Source organism: Lampetra planeri, unplaced genomic scaffold (assembly GCF_965212315.1).
Source record: "Lampetra planeri unplaced genomic scaffold, kcLamPlan1.2.h2 scaffold_769, whole genome shotgun sequence".
Classification (NCBI taxonomy): Eukaryota; Metazoa; Chordata; class Hyperoartia; order Petromyzontiformes; family Petromyzontidae; genus Lampetra; species Lampetra planeri.
Genome location: NW_027615591.1, coordinates 18,069 through 38,916, shown reverse-complemented (window position 1 = coordinate 38,916; position 20,848 = coordinate 18,069). Strand labels below are relative to the sequence as shown.

Here is a 20,848-nt window from a genome sequence, read left to right as displayed (position 1 = left end):
ATGAGAAGGGCGATTCGCGCTCGAGGACGGTCCAGTAGGATTTGGGGGGCACCACGGGTTTTGATTCGATAATTGGTTATTAAATCCTTTATATTAAGTTCACTTGCAAGCTTGCTTGCTTGCGCGCTTACGACCGTGCAAATCTTTCGGTCGTTTTTTAACCCACTTCCCGTGATCCAATCGAGCTGACATTTTGCACACAGACTCGTTGTGCGTGACAATTTATTTTCGTAAAGAACAAATTCCAAATGTTTACACTTTTAGGACAAAAATATTATATTTAATTACCAATTGCTTAATGGTTGCATGCAATCATCTGACCCATAGGTGGCAGCCATCCCAAGCCAGAGGACGAGAGGACTCTAGCCGCCACGCATATAAAGGATTTATAGTGAAAAACTTTGTTTTTACGGTTAATGTTTTTTACCCTTTTATCTGGCAACAAAACTGACACCTTTTTTACAAGGAGTCTAGTTTGCATAGACCACAATACCTGCAGTCATAATGCAAAAAAAAACACAACTCTGATAATGTTTGTGCACCGTCCTTGAAGTTGATTGGTCCACACCCGAGACAGCTTTTCTTAGAGCCTAGTCTCACATGGTGTTGGACCAGATGACGCCAAAAGGCGCACAACTCAAAGACAATGCACCATCAGAGTATGAGAGCTCGGGGTAAAGCATTTACACCATTGGAACCTCATTTGCCAGTAAAAAATATAATTGTTTTTTTGATTCCTTACCCGTACCCGGCCGCACCAGGGTCGCAAACGGGTACCCGTACCCGGCCGTGCCCGTACCCTACCCGTACCTGCCGGGTACGGGTATCGGGTACCCGATTGCGACCTCTGGGATGAAGCATGTTGCAGGCGCGGGTGGGTTGATTCTAGGAACTTGAATTGTGAGAAGAGGACAAGACGTTTGGAAATGAGTGACAAACGGTGACTCACCAGTGACTCACGGCCTACCCGTACCCGGCCGCACCAGGGTCACAAACGGGTACCCGTACCCGGCCGGGTACGGGTAGTCGGGTATCGGTAGGGGTACGGGTATCGGGTACCCGGTTGCGACCTCTGCCACGGCGGCTAGGAGATGTTGACGACCTCGCCGGGTGTACGGGAGGTCGTGGGTTCGATCGCGACCCTGACGCCTGCTTCGGCCTTACTGCGGCCCTACTGCGGACCTATTGGGCCCTACTGCGGCACTACTGGGGCCCTACTGTGGCCCTACTGGGGCCCTAATACGGCCCTACTGCGGCCCTACTGTGGCCCTACTGGGGCCTTACTGTGGCTCTACTGTGGCCCTACTGGGGCCCTACTGTGACCCTACTGGGGCCCTACTGTGGCCCTACTGTGGCCCTACTGGGGCCCTACTGTGGCCCTACTCCAGGCTCACCATCTCGCGCAGAGGCGGCGCAGGATGTCCCCGATGGGGCCGTCGAGGCGGCCCTCGGTGTCGGGAGCTGCGCCCGAGCATCCGCCGTGCCGTCTCCACCTCGGCCTGGCTCAGGCCCGGCCACGACCACTGCTCGGGCAGCGCCGACAGCGAGTTCCACACCAGCTCCACGTTGTTCACGCCGATGCAGAACTGCGGCAACACACCACGTGGTGCAAACACACACACACATGCACACGCGTGCAAACACACACACACATGCACACGCGCGCAAACACACACACACATGCACACGCGCGCAAACACACGCACACATGCACACGCGCGCAAACACACGCACATGCACATGCGCGCAAACACACGCACACATGCACACGCGCGCAAACACACACACACACATGCACACGCGCGCAAACACACACACACATGCACACGCGCGCAAACACACACACACATGCACACGCGCGCAAACACACACACACATGCACACGCGCCAAACACACACACACATGCACACGCGCGCAAACACACACACACATGCACACGCGCGCAAACACACACACACATGCACACGCGCGCAAACACACACACACATGCACACGCGCGCAAACACACACACACATGCCACGCGCGCAAACACACGCACACATGCACACGCGCGCAAACACACACACACCGCACACTGCGCGCAAACACACACACACACATGCACCACGCGCGCAAACACACACACACATGCACACGCGCGCAAACACACGCACACATGCACACGCGCGCAAAACACACACACACATGCACACGCGCGGCAAACACACGCACACATGCACACGCGCGCAAACACACACACACACATGCACACGCGCGCAAACACACACACACATGCACACGCGCGCAAACACACGCACACATGCACTCGCGCGCAAACACACACACACACATGCACACGCGCGCAACACACACACACACGCACACGCGCGCAAACACACACACACACACATGCACACGCGCGCAAACACACACACACATGCACACGCGGTGCAAACACACACACACACATGCACACGCGCGCAAACACACGCACACATGCACACGCGGTGCAAACACACACACACACACATGCACACGCGGTGCAAACACACACACACACATGCACACGCGCGCAAACACACACACACACATGCACACGCGGTGCAAACACACACACACACATGCACACGCGCGCAAACACCCGTCCGAGCTTGCAACACGGCTGTAGGGGCAAGTGCCGTTGTGAGCGACGCCTATGAAGGCCGGCACGGTGGCACACGAGGGGGTGGGTGGCCAGCACCACGCCCGGCCGCCTTTGTCTCCCCAGTGGCGATGTTTACCACGCACCGCACCAGGTACTCATTTGAGGCTGAGTCGAGCTAGGGGAGGCCCAGGACCGCTACAGGTAATTGTTACCGGTGTTGGCCACGAGCGGGAAACCCCCACTCACTCCACTCTCCCCCCCCCCACCACCTCTCCCCCCACCACCTCTCTCCCCCAACTTCTCCCCCCCCCACCTCTCTCCCCCCCACCTCTCTCCCCCCACCTCTCTCACCACCTCTCACCCACCTCTCTCCCCCACCTCTCTCCCCCCCACCTCTCCCCCCCACCTCTCCCCCCCACCTCTCTCACCCACCTCTCTCCCCCAACCTCTCTCCCCCCACCTGTCTCCCCCCGACCTCTCTTCCCCCACCTCTCTCCCCCCACCTCTTCCCCACCCCCCCACCCCCCATCCCTCCCCCAATCCCCCCCCCACCCCCCCCACCCCCCCACCCCCCACCCTCTCACCTGCCGGGCGAGCGTGGTCACGGCCTCTGCCGTCAAGGGCCAGTGCGACCGGCCCGGCCATGATGGAGCGTCGCCGCAGGCCCGCCACCACCACCGCCACCACCACCGGCCACCGCCACCGCCGCCGCCATCGCCTCCGGGCAGCCGAGGCCGGCCAGCTTCCGCGACACGAGCTGGGCGTAGCCCACGGCCGACTTGCTGATGCCCTGCCGGGGAAGGGAGCGCGACGAGGCCGGTGGTCACGCGCAATGCGCTCGGTTTATTTTTGGCCGATCGCGTCAAGGAGCGTTGGAATCGACGGCCGCGTCAAACTGCCCCCCCCCCCCCCGGTCGTCATCTCGCAGCGGCGGCGAACAAAGACGGCGGGAGGGACCGCATCATCATCGTCGTCATGTGTGAGTCTATGGGTCTCTGTGTGAGTCTGTGGGTCTCTGTGTGAGGTCTGTGGGTCTCTGTGTGAGTCTATGGGTCTCTGTGTGAGTCTGTGGGTCTCTGTGTGAGTCTATGCGTCTCTGTGTGAGTCTATGTGTCTCTGTGTGAGTCTATGTGTCTCTGTGTGAGTCTATGGGTCTCTGTGCGAGTCTATGGGTCTCTGCGTGAGTCTATGGGTCTTTGCGTGAGTCTATGGGTCTCTGTGTGAGTTTATGGGTCTCTGTGTGAGTCTATGCGTCTCTGTGCGAGTCTATGGGTCTCTGTCGAGTCTATGTCTGCACGTTGAACTTCTTTCGCACCGTACGTAGCCAGCCGTGCTAATCGGTGGTGCGGGAAGACGCACAAGAAACTAAACATAAAAAAAATCGTTCTTAAAAAAAGAGCTTGCAAATCGAGATGATTTAGAAGCGCAGCTCCTGTCCGTGACCCCCATCACATCGAGAGCTACGGCGGCGGCGCGGACGAAAGCGTCCCAAGGCTCACGTCCACGATCTTGGACTGCGTCTTGGTGGGATGTGGCCAGCGCAGCTGCTGCCACAGCTCGCAGAAGTCCTGGAAGCACTTGGCCGAGTCGACGGCCGAGCTGCTGTGCTTGGCACCGGCCATCTCCGGCGTCAGCTGTGCGGAGAGGGGGGGGGGAGGAGAAACGACGTTGAGTCAGTGAGGGGCTGTGGGGGTGAGGCCACGTGGCTCGTCCGGTGACCGTGGTGGCTAGGAGATGTTAACTACCTGGTACGCAGGAGGTCGTGGGTTCGATCCCGACCCTGACACCTGGTGTACATTTGGAGATTGCGTGTAACTCTCTCTCTCACCATCATCACGGTGGCTAGGAGATGTTAACTACCTCGCCTGGTGTGCAGGAGGTCGTGGGTTCGATACCGATCCTGACGACACCTGCTGCTGTATATTTGGAGTTTGCGTGTCTCTCTCTCATCATCATCACAGTGGCTAGGAGATATTGACTACATCGCCTGGTGTACAGGAAGTCGTGGGTTCGATCCCGACCCTGATGCCTGATGTTTCTTTGAAGTGTGTGTGTCTCTCTCTCTCTCATCATCATCACGGTGGCTAGGAGATGTTAACTCCCTCGCCTGGTGTACAGGAGGTCGTGGGTTCGATCCCGACCCTGACGGACGCCTGCTGCTGTATATTTGGAGTTTGCGTCTCTCTCTCTCTCTCTCCCCGTGGTCGCGTGGGGACCCGCCGCTCTCACCGTGTCGGCCTCCACCGCCTGGTCCATCACGGAGGACACTTTGCTTCCCACGACGTGGAACCAGCTCCAGAAGACGCCCGAGAACCACTCGTGCAGCGCCACGAGGGCGCCCGGCGCCGCCGACGGAGCCGCCACCTCGACCGCCGCCGGCGCTCCCCTGCACGCACCGTGGCCGCACCGGCAGAGTGTGAGCGGCGGGGGGGGGGGGGGGGGGGGGGTGGTGGCGCTGGGAAGGTCACGTGGTGGTGACGCTGGGAAGGTCACGTGGTGGTGGCGTGGGGGCACTGGGAAGGTCACGTGGGGGTGGCGGCGCTGGGAAGGTCACGTGGTGGTGGGGGGGGGTGATGCTGGGAAGGTCACGTGGGGCACTGGGATGGCCACGTGGGGGGGGTGGCGGCACTGGGAAGGTCACGGGGGGAGGTGGTGATGCTGGGAAGGTCACGTGGTGGGGGGGTGGTGGCACTGGGAAGGTCACGTGGTGGGGGGGGGGGGCACTGGGAAAGTCACGTGGTGGGGGGGCATTGGGAAGGTCACGTGAGGGGGGGGGGGCATTGGGAAGGTCACGTGGTGGGAGGGGGGGGGCACTGGGAAGGTCACGTGAGGGGGGGGTGGTGCTGGGAAGGTCACGTGGTGGGGGGGTTGGTGGCACTGGGAAGGTCACTGTGGGGGGTGGGGGCGCTGGGAAGGTCATGTGGTGGGGGGGGGGGGCACTGGGAAGGTCACGTGGGGGGGGGGGGGTGGCACTGGGAAGGTCACGTGGTGGGGGGGGGGGCACTGGGAAGGTCATGTGGTGGGGGGGGGGGCACTGGGAAGGTCATGTGGTGGGGGGGGGGGCACTGGGAAGGTCACCGTGGGGGGGTGGGGGCGCTGGGAAGGTCATGTGGTGGGGGGGGGGGCACTGGGAAGGTCACTGTGGGGGGTTGGCGGCACTGGGGAAGGTCACGTGGTGGGGGGGGGGGGCACTGGGAAGGTCACGTGAGGGGGGGGGGGCACTGGGAAGGTCACGTGGTGGGGTTGGTGGCACTGGGAAGGTCACGTGAGGGGGGGGGGGGCACTGAGAAGGTCACGTGGTGGTGGGGGCACTGGGAAGGTCACGTGGAGGGGGGGGGGGGAGGGTGGCGGCACTGAGAAGGTCACGTGGTGAAGGGGGCAGCAGTGGGACACACGAACGGATGGACTAGAATATAGTGAAGCAGGTAGACACACTGGCAGATGGATAGACAGACGGACAGACAGACAGACGAACAGACAGACGGACAGACAGACCGATGGATGGATGACCAGACAGAGGAACAGACAGACGAAAAGACGAGATGAACAGACACTGGCACAGACGAACAGACAGACAGACAGACGAACAGACACTCAGACAGACGAACAGACACTGGGACAGACGAACAGATGAGCAGACACTGGGACAGACGAACAGACAGACAGACGAACAGACACTGGGACAGATGAACAGACAGACAGACAGACGAACAGACACTGGGACAGACGAACAAACAGACTAGCAGACGAACAGACACTGTGACAGACGAACAGACACTGAGACAGACGAACAAACAGACACTGGGACAGACGAACAAACAGACACTGGGACAGACGAACAGACAGACAGACAGACAGACGAACAGACACTGGCACAGACGAACAGACAGACAGACGAACAGACACTGGGACAGACGAACAAACAGACAGACAGACGAACAGACACTGGGACAGACGAACAAACAGACAGACAGACGAACAGACACTGGGACAGACGAACAGACAGACGAGCAGACGAACAGACACTGTGACAGACGAACAGACACTGGGACAGACGAACAGACACTGGGACAGACGAACAAACAGACACTGGGACAGACGAACAAACAGACACTGGGACAGACGAACAAACAGACACTGGGACAGACGAACAAACAGACACTGGGACAGACGAACAAATAGACACTGGGACAGACGAACAGACACTGGGACAGAAGAACAGACACTGGGACAGACGAACAGACACTGGGACAGACGAACAGACACTGGGACAGACGAACAGACACTGGGACAGACGAACAGACACTGGGACAGACGAACAGACACTGGGACAGACGAACAGACACTGGGACAGACAAACAGACACTCGGACAGACCAACAGACACTCAGACAGACGATCAGACACTGGGACAGACGAACAGACAGACGAACAGACACTCGGACAGACGAACAGACAGACGAACAGACACTCGGACAGACGAACAGACAGACGAACAGACAGACAGACACTCAGACAGACGAACAGACAGACGGACAGACACTCAAGACAGACGAACAGACAAACAGACGAACAGACAGACGAACAGACAGACGAACAGACAGACAGGCACTCAGACAGACGGCCGGCCGCGAGTGTGATGGAGCGCTGCGGTGTGCATGTGCTGCTCACGCTCCGCTCAGCCGCTCCGTGTCGGTGCGCAGCGTGAGCACCACCAGGTAGAGACGCAGCGTCGTCTCCGCCGTGTGCGCGCTCGGGGCGGCGCTCGGGGCGGTGCCGGCGGTGGTGCCGGTGGTGGTGGTGGTGCCGGTGGTGGTGGTGGTGGTGCCGGTGGCGATGCCCAGTGAGTCGCTCACGCCCCGCATCGTGGCGCGCACATCGGGGCCAAGCTGCCGGGGGACGACGCCAGGGGGGAAGAGTGACCCACAGACTCACGCAGAGAGCCATAGACTCGCATAGAGGCCCACAGACTCGCATAGAGGCCCATAGACTCACAAAGAGAGCCATAGACTCACACAGAGACCCACAGACTCACATAGAGACCCACAGACTCACAAAGAGAGCCATAGACTCACATAGAGAGCCATAGACTCACACAGAGACCCACAGACTCACACAGGGACCCACAGACTCACACAGAGACCCACAGACTCACACAGAGACCCACAGACTCACACAGAGACCCACAGACTCACACAGAGACCCACAGACTCACACAGAGACCCACAGACTCACATAGAGACCCACAGACTCACATAGCAAGCCACAGATTCACATAGACACCCACAGACTCACAAAGAGACCCACAGACTGACATAGAGACCCATAGACTCGCATAGAGACCCGTAGACTCCCATAGAGACCCACAGACTCACATAGAGACCCATAGACTCATACAGAGACCCATAGACTCATACAGAGACCCATAGACTATCACATAGACCCACAGACTCACACAGAGACCCACAGACTCACACAGGGGTGGGGGGGCAAGGGTGGGGGGGGCGGGGGGGCAGGGGTGGGGGGACAAGGGTGGGGGGGGGGCGGGGGGGGGCAAGGGTGGGGGGGGGGCGGGGGGGCAGGGGCGGGGGGACAAGGGTGGGGGGGGGTGGGGGGACAAGGGTGGGGGGGGGGCGGGGGGGCAGGGGTGGGGGGACAAGGGTGGGGGGGGCGGGGGGGGGCAGGGGCGGGGGGGCAGGGGTGGGGGGACAAGGGTGGGGGGGGGCGGGGGGGGCAAGGGTGGGGGGGGGGGCGGGGGGGCAGGGGCGGGGGGACAAGGGTGGGGGGGGGGTGGGGGGACAAGGGTGGGGGGGGGGCGGGGGGACAAGGGTGGGGGGGGGCGGGGGGGCAGGGGTGGGGGGACAAGGGTGGGGGGACAAGGGTGGGGGGGGGCGGGGGGACAAGGGTGGGGGGTGGGGGGGGGGTCACTCACCAGGTCACTGGCTTGCTGGTGCATGATGAGAGCCAGCGGTACATCGCACGTGCTACAAGAGACAAAGATCCCCCGTGTAGCCTTAACAGACTGTAGGGGCAAGTGCTGTTAGCGAGCAGCGCCTATGAAGGCCGGCACGGAAACACCGAGGGGGGTGGGGTGGCCAGCACCACGCCCGGCCGCCTTTGTCTCCCCAGCAGGCGGCGATGTTTTCTAGACACCGCACCGGGTACTCATTCGCAGGCTGAGTCGACCTAGGGGAGGCCCGGGACCGGTTCAGATAATCGTGGCCGGTGGTCGTAGAGCGGCGCGCTAACCGCTGCGCCACCGCTCCCCAACACTGCCGCACGGGAGAGGTCACGGAGTGTGACGTGGACGAGGTCAGAGGTCAGAGGTTCAGTGGCGCAGCTGAGAGCCTGGGTTCGGATCTGCCGCTGTGTCTGGCTGTGGTTGAAAGCGGTTTCTCAAGAGAGGGCGTCAGCCCGGTCGACCGTCACTCACACAGAGACCCATAGACTTGCATAGAGACCCATAGACTTGCATAGAGAACCATAGACTTGCATAGAGACCCATAGACTTGCATAGAGACCCATAGACTTGCATAGAGAACCATAGACTTGCATAGAGACCCATAGACTTGCATAGAGACCCATAGACTTGCATAGAGAACCATAGACTCACACAGAGGACCATAGACTTGTATAGAGAACCATAGACTTGCATAGAGAACCATAGACTTGCATAGAGACCCATAGACTTGCATAGAGACCCATAGACTTGCATAGAGAACCATAGACTCACATAGAGGACCATAGACTCACACAGAGACCCATAGACTAGCACAGAGACCGATACTCACACAGAGACCCATAGACTCACATAGAGACCCATAGACTTGCATAGAGAACCATAGACTTGCATAGAAAAGCGTGGACTCACATGGAGACCAATACTCACAGAGAGACCCACAGACTCGCATAGAGACCCATAGACTTAAATAGAGACCCATATTGTCACATGGAAAGCCATAGACTCACATAGAGACCCATAGACTCACATAGAGACCCATACTCACAGAGAGACCCACAGACTCATGTAGATACCCATAGAGTTACATGGAAACCCATAGACTCACATAGAGACCCATAGACTCACATAGAGACCCATACTCACATTGAGACCCACAGACTCACGTAGAGACCATTACACCCGAAGACTTACAAAGACTGATAATTGGTTTTTTACCCTTCTATCTGGCAACAAAACTGACACCTTTTTACAAGGAGTCATGTTTGCATAGACCTCATACTCTGATGGTGCATTGTCTTTGAGTTGTGCGCCTTTTGGCGTCATCTGGTCCAACCCATGTGAGACTAGGCTCTAAGGAAAGCTGTCTCGGGTGTGGACCAATCAACTTCAAGGACAGTGCACATTATCGGAGTTATGTCTTTTGTTTGTATTATGACTGCAGGTATTGTGGTCTATGCAAACATGACTCCTTGTAAAAAGGTGTCAGTTTTGTTGCCAGATAGAAGGGTAAAAAACCAATTATCATATTATTACTGGCAAATGAGGTTCCCATAGTACAAAGACTGAGTTGTGATTAAACCGCGTTCTCAAGTGTAGCTAGTGTATGGTGTCATCAGTTAATGCACAAAAAACCCATCACAATCATGTTGGTTCTTCATTCTGGTCTCTGTGTGAGTCTGTGGGTCTCTGTGTGAGTCTGTGGGCCTCTGTGTGGTGAGTCTGTGGGTCTCTGTGTGAGGAGTCTGTGGGTCTCTATGTGAGTCTGTGGGTCTCTGTGTGAGTCTGTGGGTCTCTATGTGAGTCTGTGGGTCTCTATGTGAGTCTGTGGGTCTCTATGTGAGTCTGTGGGTCTCTGTGTGAGGAGTCTATGGGTCTCTATGTGAGTCTGTGGGCCTCTATGTGAGTCTGTGGGTCTCTGTGTGAGGAGTCTGTGGGTCTCTGTGTGAGGAGTCTGTGGGTCTCTGTGTGAGTCTGTGGGTCTCTGTGTGAGGAGTAAGTGGGTCTCTGTGTGGTGAGTCTATGGGCCTCTGTGTGAGTCTGTGAGTCTCTGTGTGAGTCTGTGGGTCTCTGTGTGAGGAGTCTATGGGTCTCTATGTGAGTCTGTGGGCCTCTATGTGAGTCTGTGGGTCTCTGTGTGAGGAGTCTGTGGGTCTCTGTGTGAGGAGTCTGTGAGTCTCTGTGTGGGGAGTCTGTGGGTCTCTGTGTGAGGAGTCTGTGGGTCTCTGTGTGAGTCTGTGGGTCTCTGTGTGAGGAGTAAGTGGGTCTCTGTGTGGTGAGTCTATGGGCCTCTGTGTGAGTCTGTGAGTCTCTGTGTGGGTCTGTGGGTCTCTGTGTGAGGAGTCTGTGGGTCTCTGTGTGAGTCTGTGGGCCTCTGTGTGAGGAGTCTGTGGGTCTCTATGTGAGTCCGTGAGTCTCTGTGTGAGAAGTCTGTGTACTGTGGCGTATCCGGTGAGAGGGACGGGGCAGGCCGTACCTGGCAAACACCTCGCTGTACTTCTCGCAGAGCGAGCGGACTGCACCCACCACCTCCTTCGCCAGGGTTAGCATCCGTACCAGGTCCTCCGCCACATTCTTTCGTAAAAAAATATAAATAAAATACATGTTTAAAAAATCGCTAGCGTCATTCGCAGATCGCTTGTGGTGTCGCATGCGTGTGCGTGCGCGTGTGCGTACATAGGTGCTCGCCAACAGCACTTGCCCCTACAGTCTGTTAAGGCTATACGGGGGATCTTTGTCTTTGTTTGTGCGTGCGGGGAGCGGTGGCGCCGCGCTACGAACCCGGCGAGCCGAGTTCGATTCCCGCTCACGGCCAAGACCAGCGACGATTATCTGAACCGGTTCTGGGCCTCCCCTAGGTCTACCCAGCCTCAAATGAGTGCCCGGTGCGGTGTGTAGTAAACATCGCCACTGGGGGAGACAAAGGCGGCCGGGCGTGGTGCTGGCCACCCACCCCCCTCGTTTGCCGTGCCGGCCTTCACAGGTGCTGCTCACTAACAGCACTTGCCCCAACAAGTGTGGCAAGGCTACACGGGGGACCTTTGTGTGATACATGTACGGTAAGTCGCGAGAGAGCGGAGGCGCAGCGGTTAGCGCACCGCCCTTTGACCCCGGCTACGACCCCCCACAGACTCACACTGGACCCATAGACTCACGCTAAACCCATAGACTCACACCGGACCCATAGACTCACTCTGTACCCATAGACTAACACTCTGTACCCATAGACTAACACCGCACCCATAGACTAACACTGTACCCATAGACTCACTCTAGACCCATAGACTCACTCTGTACCCATAGACTAACACTCTGTACCCATAGACTAACACCGTACCCATAGACTAACACTGTACCCATAGACTCACTCTGTACCCATAGACTAACACCGTACCCATAGACTAACACTGTACCCATAGACTCACTCTAGACCCATAGACTCACTCTGTACCCATAGACTAACACTGTACCCATAGACTCACTCTAGACCCATAGACTCACTCTGTACCCATAGACTCACACTGTACGATAATAAGAACTGGCTTAGGGTCCTATCCCTAGGTCGACTCAGCCTTAAATGAGTGCCTGGCGCGGTGTGTTTCAAAACGCTTGCGCTGGGGGTGGGAAGACAAAGACGGGTGGTGCGCCGTGTTGTGTTTTGGAGACCTAACAAATAATAAACACACTAAGAAAATCAATAACTGTTTAATCAAAGTTAATCGTTTTATCCTGACTGATACAACTCTGGATAACGAAGCTAAGCCTAATTATCATAACCGCACACATTAACATAATTGCAAGCATGCGCATTAATTAATACGATTATATCAGTGATTATCATAATGTATGCATATAATTATAAACATTAGCATAATTTAAGCGAATGACGCATTTTTTACAATTTTATAAAAAAAAATTTTTTTTATCTAAATTTCATAATCCGACATATACAACAGCCGTCGTGTGCACTTTCCCCAGCGGCCCGTGTAGGCTACACGGGTGGGCTTTGCCACTGCACCGTTACCTGCATGCTCTGCTTCAAGTTCAGGTAACGGTCTTCAATCCCTCTCTGGAACGGAATGTAGCGGCGCGTCGTCAGAATCGAAGTGGGAACAATTTGATTTTACGTCGGAGGAAATCTGATGAGCTACGAAGCTCTATTTAAAGCTTTCGTGACTGCAGAGATTCATGTCCTTGGTTCTTTCGGTAAAGTCACGTAGAAGGGAAATAATAAAATAATAAAAATAAAACATAATAAAATAGAATTTAAAGCTTTCGTGACTGCAGGGATTCATCTTCTTGGTTCTTTCGGTAAAGTCACGTAGAAGGGAAATAATAAAATAATACAAATAAAACATAATAAATAATTCTAGATTTGAAGCTTTCGTGGCTGCAGGGATTCATCTTCTTGGTTCTTTCGGTAAAGTCACGTAGAAGGGAAGTAATAAAATAATACAAATAAAACATAATAAAATATAATTTAAAGCTTCTTTCGTGACTGCAGGGATTCATGTTCTTGGTTCTTTCGGTAAAGTCACGTAGAAGGGAAATAATAAAATAATAAAAATAAAACATAATAAAATAGAATTTAAAACTTTCGTGACTGCAGGGATTCATGTCCTTGGTTCTTTCGGTAAAGTCACGTAGAAGGGAAATAATAAAATAATAAAAATAAAACATAATAAAATAGAATTTAAAGCTTTCGTGACTGCAGGGATTCATCTTCTTGGTTCTTTCGGTAAAGTCACGTAGAAGGGAAATAATAAAATAATAAAAATAAAACATAATAAAATAGAATGTAAAGCTTTCGTGACTGCAGGGATTCATCTTCTTGGTTCTTTCGGTAAAGTCACGTAGAAGGGAAATAATAAAATAATAAAAATAAAACATTATTAAATATAATTCTCGCGACGTGCTGCCAAGCATGGTGGTGCTCATTCAGACGCTGTCTTTCCGACAGACCTGTTCTTCACCTGAAGACGGCTGCTTGCGTTGTGGCCGAAAAGTCGTGAGAATTATTTTATTACGTAGTATTTTTATTATTTTAAAACATAATAAAATATTATTTCATTCTGTTTTATTTTTATTATTTCATCATTTCCCTTCTACGTGACTTTACCGAAAGAAACCGAGAAGATGAATCCCTGCAGTCACGAAAGAAGCTTTCAATCGAAATTCAAAATAAATCAGTTGACAATAGTTGAACACTTGACGTGGTGGTGCCGGGTTGTGGTGCACGCTCTCCCGCCCCCCATCTCACCTTCAACGCGGCGGTGATGGCTGCACGCGCATCGCTGCAGGGAAGGTTCTGGGGTTGGCAGACGCGCGACTTGTAGACGAAGCAGACGCACCTGTCGGGAGGGAGTCGGCAGCGATGCCATCAAGAGACCTCACTGGTATACCGTAGACCCATAGACTCACTCCACACCCATAGATGAACTCTAGACCCATAGATTAACTCTGGACCCATAGACTCACACTAGACCCATAGACTCACACTGTACCCGTAGACTCACTCCAGATCCATAGACTCACAGTGGACCCATAGACTCACTCCGGACCCATAGACTCACTCCAGACCTATAGACTCACACTGGACCCATAGACTCACTCCGGACCCATAGACTCACACTAGACCCATAGACTCACACTGGACCCATAGACTCACTCTAGACCCATAGACTCACTCTAGACCTATAGACTCACTCCGGACCCATAGACTCACTCTAGACCCATAAACTCACACTGGACCCATAGATGAACTCTAGACCCATAGACTCACTCCAGACCCATAGACTCACACTGAACCCATAGACTCACTCCAGATCCATAGACTCACAGTGGACCCATAGACTCACTCTAGACCTATAGACTCACTCCGGACCCATAAACTCACTCCAGACCTATAGACTCACACTGGACCCATAAACTCACTCTAGACCCATAGACTCACACAGACCCATAGACTCACTCCGGACCCATAGACTAACACTGTACCCATAGACTAACACTGTACCCATAGACTCACACTGGAGCCATAGACTCACTCCAGACCCATAGACTCACACTGGACCCATAGACTCACTCTAGACCTATAGACTCACTCCGGACCCATAGACTCACACTGGACCCATAGACTCACTCCAGACCCATAGACTCACTCTAGACCCATAAACTCACTCTAGACCCATAAACTCACTCTAGACCCATAAACTCACACTGGACCCATAGATGAACTCTAGACCCATAGACTCACTCTAGACCCATAAACTCACTCTAGACCCATAAACTCACTCTAGACCCATAAACTCACACTGGACCCATAGACTCACTCTAGACCCATAAACTCACTCTAGACCCATAAACTCACTCTAGACCCATAAACTCACACTGGACCCATAGATGAACTCCAGACCCATAAACTCACTCTAGACCCATAAACTCACTCTAGACCCATAAACTCACTCTAGACCCATAAACTCACACTGGACCCATAGATGAACTCTAGACCCATAGACTCACTCCAGACCCATAGACTCACTCTAGACCCATAGACTCACTCTAGACCCATAAACTCACACTGGACCCATAGATGAACTCTAGACCCATAGACTCACTCCAGACCCATAGACTCACACTGGACCCATAGATGAACTCTAGACCCATAGACTCACTCCAGACCCATAGACTCACACTGGACCCATAGACTCACACAGACCCATAGACTCACTCCGGACCCATAGACTAACACTGTACCCATAGACTAACACTGTACCCATAGACTCACACTGGACCCATAGACTCACACTGGACCCATAGACTCACACTGGACCCATAGACTCACACAGACCCATAGACTCACTCCGGACCCATAGACTAACACTGTACCCATAGACTAACACTGTACCCATAGACTCACACTGGACCCATAGACTAACACTGTACCCATAGACTCACACTGGACCCATAGACTCACACTGGACCCATAGACTCACACTGGACCCATAGACTCACACTGGACCCATAGACTCACACTGGACCCATAGACTCACACTGGACCCATAGACTCACACTGGACCCATAGACTCACACTGGACCCATAGACTGTTACTAACTTAACAACAAATATTCTTATTCTTGGTTCTTTCGGTAAAGTCACGTAGAAGGGAGATAACAAAATAATAGAAATATAAAACAACAAAATATATGTATTTATATTATTTTATTATTTCCCTTCTACGTGACTTCACCGAAAGAACCAAGCATATGAATCCCTGCAGTCACGAAAGCTTTAAAACAGGTCCCTGCGGGGTGGGCTGGTAGGAACGAACACATGAATGGCTATAATAAAATGAAATGGCGAGGGTACGATACGAAGGGAGAGTTTGAGGCCTAGTTCTAGGCTTTAGGCCTAGCTGTAGGCTTTAGGCCGCTGTGAGTTAATTTTGAATTTAAATGTTTTAATTAAAAACTATCTCAGGGAATTAGAAGGGAATGCTACACTTGTTTAGCCAGGAAAGCCTCACTGAGTCTGAAGGTTTTTGTAGGGCCCTGCAAAGTGTTTGCAGTAGGAAGCGATGTTGCTACACCTAATCGGACGGACGGACGATATTATTTTTTAATTTCAAAGTTTTAATTAAAAGCTATGTCAGGAATTATAAGGGAATGTTACACTTGTTTAGCCAGGAAAGCCTCATTAATTTATTTTTTTTAATTAAAAGCTATCTGAGGGAATTATAAGGGAATGCTACACTTGTTTAGCCAGGAAAGCCTCATTAATTTATTTTTTTAATTAAAAACTATCTCAGGGAATTATAAGGGAATGTTACACTTGTTTAGCCAGGAAAGCGTCACTGAGTCTAAAGGTTTGTGTAGGGTCCTGCCAAGTGTTTGCAGTAGGGGGCGATGTTGATACACCTAATCGGACATCGGACGGACGGACGATATAATCTATTGTAGGCTGGTTCACTTCGTTCCTACCAGTATCAAAACAAATATCCTGCCTGTTTAGAAACCTCCCCCTTCTCGCCGTTGCCATAGTGGATGAGTCCTACACATCACTGTGGGTGTGGATCAGTCCACTGTGGCAAAAGCCGGTGGAGTGGGGGTGGGGGGTAGGGGGCATTATCAGCAAGGTGAAATCTTACCTGAGCAGGTAAGTGAGCCGATCAATGGACGAGGGGTTTTCGGCAGGGAAACTGGAGTGGAGATCTTCCAGCATCCGCAGGCTCTGCCCCACAAAGTGTTGAACGCTGTCGAGCAACTCGACGGCCTGCAGATGGCATCCCAACAACACCGTCAATGAACAACGGGTTCGTGAACGGCCGGGTCGGAGGTCCGGCTTAAGGGGCCGTCCATAAATGACGTCACGGAAATTTTGGATGATTTTTGAACCACCCCCCCCCTCCTCGTCACACGGCGTCAGAGAAAGTCAGACCCCCCCCCCCCGTCAAATATGACGTCACAAAGGTCTGCCCGCCCCCCCCCCCTCCCCGAAAAAAAAAAACACGCTTCAAATCGCTTTACACTATTGTGATTGTAGTGCGTATTTAATGTGGCGCTGCACTCTGATGTTGTAGGAGAAAACATTTATTAAAAAGTCTATTTAATGAAGTAGAACGCGAGTGAGTGGGTGAGTGAGTGGGTGAGTAGGTGAGTAGGTAAGTGCGTGAATGGGTGGGTGAGTAAGTGGGTGAGTGAGTGAGTGGGTGAGTGAGTAAGTGGGTGAGTGAGTGAGTGGGTGAGTGGGTGAGTGAGTGAGTGAGTGGGTGAGTGAGTGGATGAGTGGGTGGGTGAGTGAGTGAGTGGGTGAGTGAGTGAGTGAGTGGATGAGTGAGTGGGTGGGTGGGTGGGTGAGTGAGTGGGTGGGTGAGTGGGTGGGTGAGTGAGTGGGTGAGTGAGTGAGTGAGTGGGTGAGTGAGTAAGTGAGTGAGTGGGTGGGTGAGTGAGTGAGTGAGTGGGTGAGTGGGTGAGTGAGTGGGTTGAGTGATAGAGTTCTAAAAGCTCTTTCTCACAAACGTCCAGTAGGGGTCACGGGGTCATCAGAAGTTGACAACAACAAAAAAACAACAACAAACAAGAACACGAGCGCACAGTATAGGAGAGTTAAATCAACGCCATCCCGACACAGCTCGGCACAGCAGCGGGCCGGGAGATCTCGGTCCCAAGTCACCTCCTGGCACTCAGCGGACAACAAACTCCACCTACCCCCCCCAGCTCCCCGTGACCCCTGGGACTGCCTGCGTGAAGGTGGGCAACCCCCCTACACAAGACAAAGATTCAGCCCCCCCAGGTAGCCCACGGGGTGCTGTCGGGGCAAGTGCCGTTGGCGATCCTGTAATGGCCACGGTGAGAGGGAACCGTGGTGGTGATGGAGAGCTTCGTGATCGCTACTGTACCCCCCCCCACCCACCCACCCACCCCCACCACCCACCCACCACTACCACCACCCACCCACCACTGCCACCCACCAATACTCACCACACACCACTACTAGCCACCACTATCCACCACCACCACTACCCACCACTACCACCACCCACTCACCACCACCACCCACCAATACTCACCACACACCACCACTATCCACCACCACCACTACCCACCACTACCCACCACTACCACCACCCACCACTCACCACTGCCACCCACCAATACTCACCACACACCACTACTACCCACCACCCACCACCACGACCCACCACTACTGCCACTACCACCACTACTCACCACCACCACTATCCAACACCCACCACCACTACCCACCACCACCAACCACCACCCACCACCGCCACCCACCACCACCTACCACCACCACCCACCCACCACTGCCACCCACCACTGCCACCCACCAATACTCACCACCCACCACCACTCCCCACCACCACCACTACCCACCACCACCCACTACCACGACCCACCACCACCACCCACCACCACCACTATCCATCACCCACCACCACTACCCACCACCACCCACCACCACCCACCACCACCCACCACCACCCACCACCACCCACCACCACCGACACCCACCACTACCACCCACCCCCACCCACCACCACCACCCCCACCCACCACCACCACCCACCACCCACCACCCACCACCCACCACCACCCACCACCACCCACCACCACCCCCACCCACCACTACCACCCACCCCCCACCCACCACCACCTCCACCCACCCCCACCCCCACCCACCACCACCCACCACCCCCCACCACCACCCACCACCCCCCACCACCACCCACCACCCCCACCCACTACCACACACCACCACCCACCATCCACCACCCCCCCACCACCCCCACCCACCACTACCGCCACCACCCACCCCCACCCACCACCACCCACCACCACCCACCACCCACCACCACCACCACCACCACCCTCCCCCACCCACCACCACCCTCCCCCACCCACCACCACCCTCCCCCACCCACCACCACCACCCACCACCCACCCCCACCCACCACCCCCACCCACCACCCCGTGGAATTTCCTGCACCACTTCCTGTCTCGGCCACCGTGGTGGCTTGCGATTAGTGGGGGGGGGGTGGGGGGGTGCGGTGTGGATGGGGAGTGGGGAGTGGTGGTGGAGTGGAGGGGGTAAGAGAGAGATGACTGTCTGCGCACGCCATCAGAAGCATTCATTCGAGTCCGCAAGGAGGAATCCGATGAGCCATGAAGCTCTTTGTGCAGACAATGCCCAGTGGAGGGGGTCACGGGGTCAGTAAGATGCCCGCGCTGGCGTGCACACGCGAGTTCCACGTGTCTCCGTCTCTGTCTCCTCGACGATTCACGCGAGCCTCGTGGTGCACCTAGCCTGGCACGAGCCGAGCGGCGGTGCAGTGGTTAGGGAGGGATGTGGTGGAATGTATCTGTTTGGCTAACCGAGCTGTTCCTGTAAGTATCGAATTTAACGATTTAAAAACAAAAAGAAAAAATCTGCTAGGTTCTTTCGGTAAAGTCACGTAGAAGGGAAGTAATAAAATAATAAAAATGAAACATAATACAATCATTCTCACGACGTTTCGGCCACAACGCAAGCAGCCGTCCTCAGGTGAAGAATGAAATACCTGAGGACGGCTGCTTGCGTTGTGGCCGAAACGTCGTGAGAATAATTTTATTATGTTTTATTTTTATTATTTTATTACTTCCCTTCTACGTGACTTTACCGAAAGAACCAAGAAGATGAATCCCTGCAGTCACGAAAGCTTTAAATCGAAAAACTAAAAATATTTGTGCTTGTTTATTTTGCTTTTTTTGTTGTTGTTCTTTTTCAGAAGCGAACCCGCCCCGTCGAAAATGACGGCCCAACGAAGTGGCTTACAGTGTGGAAATTCATCGCTGAAAAATACTCTGAACACACGTTGCTAAATGTGGAGATACATTCGGAGGACCAGGAGAAAAATCCACGTGAACACGGGGAGAACATTCAAGCTCCAAATGTACAGGCGTCAGGGTCGGGATCGAACCCACGGCCTCCTGTACACCAGGAGAGGTAGTTAACATCTCCTAGCCAGCGTAGGGCCCACAAATTAAGATGGGACTGCCACCCACCCGCTCACTCAACCACCCACTCACTCAGTGACCCACAAACCCACTCACCCACCCACTCACCCACCCACTCAGTGACCCACAAACCCACTAACCCACCCACTCACCCACCCACCCACCCACTCACCCACTCACTCACTCACTCACCCACCAACCCACCCACCCACCAACCAACCCGCTCAATCACTCGCCTGCCCACCCTCCCACTCACTCACTCACCCACCCACTCACTCACCCACCCAACCACTAACCTACCCACCCACCCAGCCACTCACCCACCCACCCACCAACTCCTCTACCCACCCACTCACTCAACCACCCACTCACCCACCCACCCACTCAGTGACCCACAAACTCACTTACCCACTCACCCACCCACCCACTCACTCACTCACCCAGCAACCCACTCACCCACCCAACCACTGACCTACCCACCCACCCACTCACCCACCCACCCACCCACCAACTCCCCTATCCACCCACCCGCTCACCCACCCACCCACTCCCTCACCCACCCACCCACCAACTCCCCTACCCACCCACTCACTCAACCACCCACTCACCCACCCACCCACTCAGTGACCCACAAACTCACTCACCCACTCACCAACTCCCCTACCCACCCGCTCACCCACCCACCCACTCACCCACCCACCAACTCCTCTACCCACCCACTCACCCACCCACCCACCAACTCCCCTAC

At 54.6% G+C, this 20,848-nt stretch overlaps 1 protein-coding gene across 1 annotated transcript in view; it reads right to left on the bottom strand.

Moving 5' to 3' along the window:
• Positions 1-1,394: 1,394 nt before the first annotated feature.
• Positions 1,395-20,848, bottom strand: part of LOC144741898 (BAI1-associated protein 3-like) — a gene marked incomplete at both ends in the record, with an annotated part of 37,317 nt that continues 17,863 nt past the window's right edge. Inside the window, 13 exon segments of the mRNA XM_078624394.1 lie at positions 1,395-1,469; positions 1,471-1,586; positions 3,210-3,245; positions 3,247-3,292; positions 3,294-3,415; positions 4,125-4,259; positions 4,855-5,011; positions 7,296-7,513; positions 8,557-8,608; positions 11,060-11,157; positions 12,608-12,652; positions 13,844-13,934; positions 16,731-16,855. Of these exon segments, the coding sequence (XP_078480520.1) occupies positions 1,395-1,469; positions 1,471-1,586; positions 3,210-3,245; positions 3,247-3,292; positions 3,294-3,415; positions 4,125-4,259; positions 4,855-5,011; positions 7,296-7,513; positions 8,557-8,608; positions 11,060-11,157; positions 12,608-12,652; positions 13,844-13,934; positions 16,731-16,855 (1,316 nt within the window).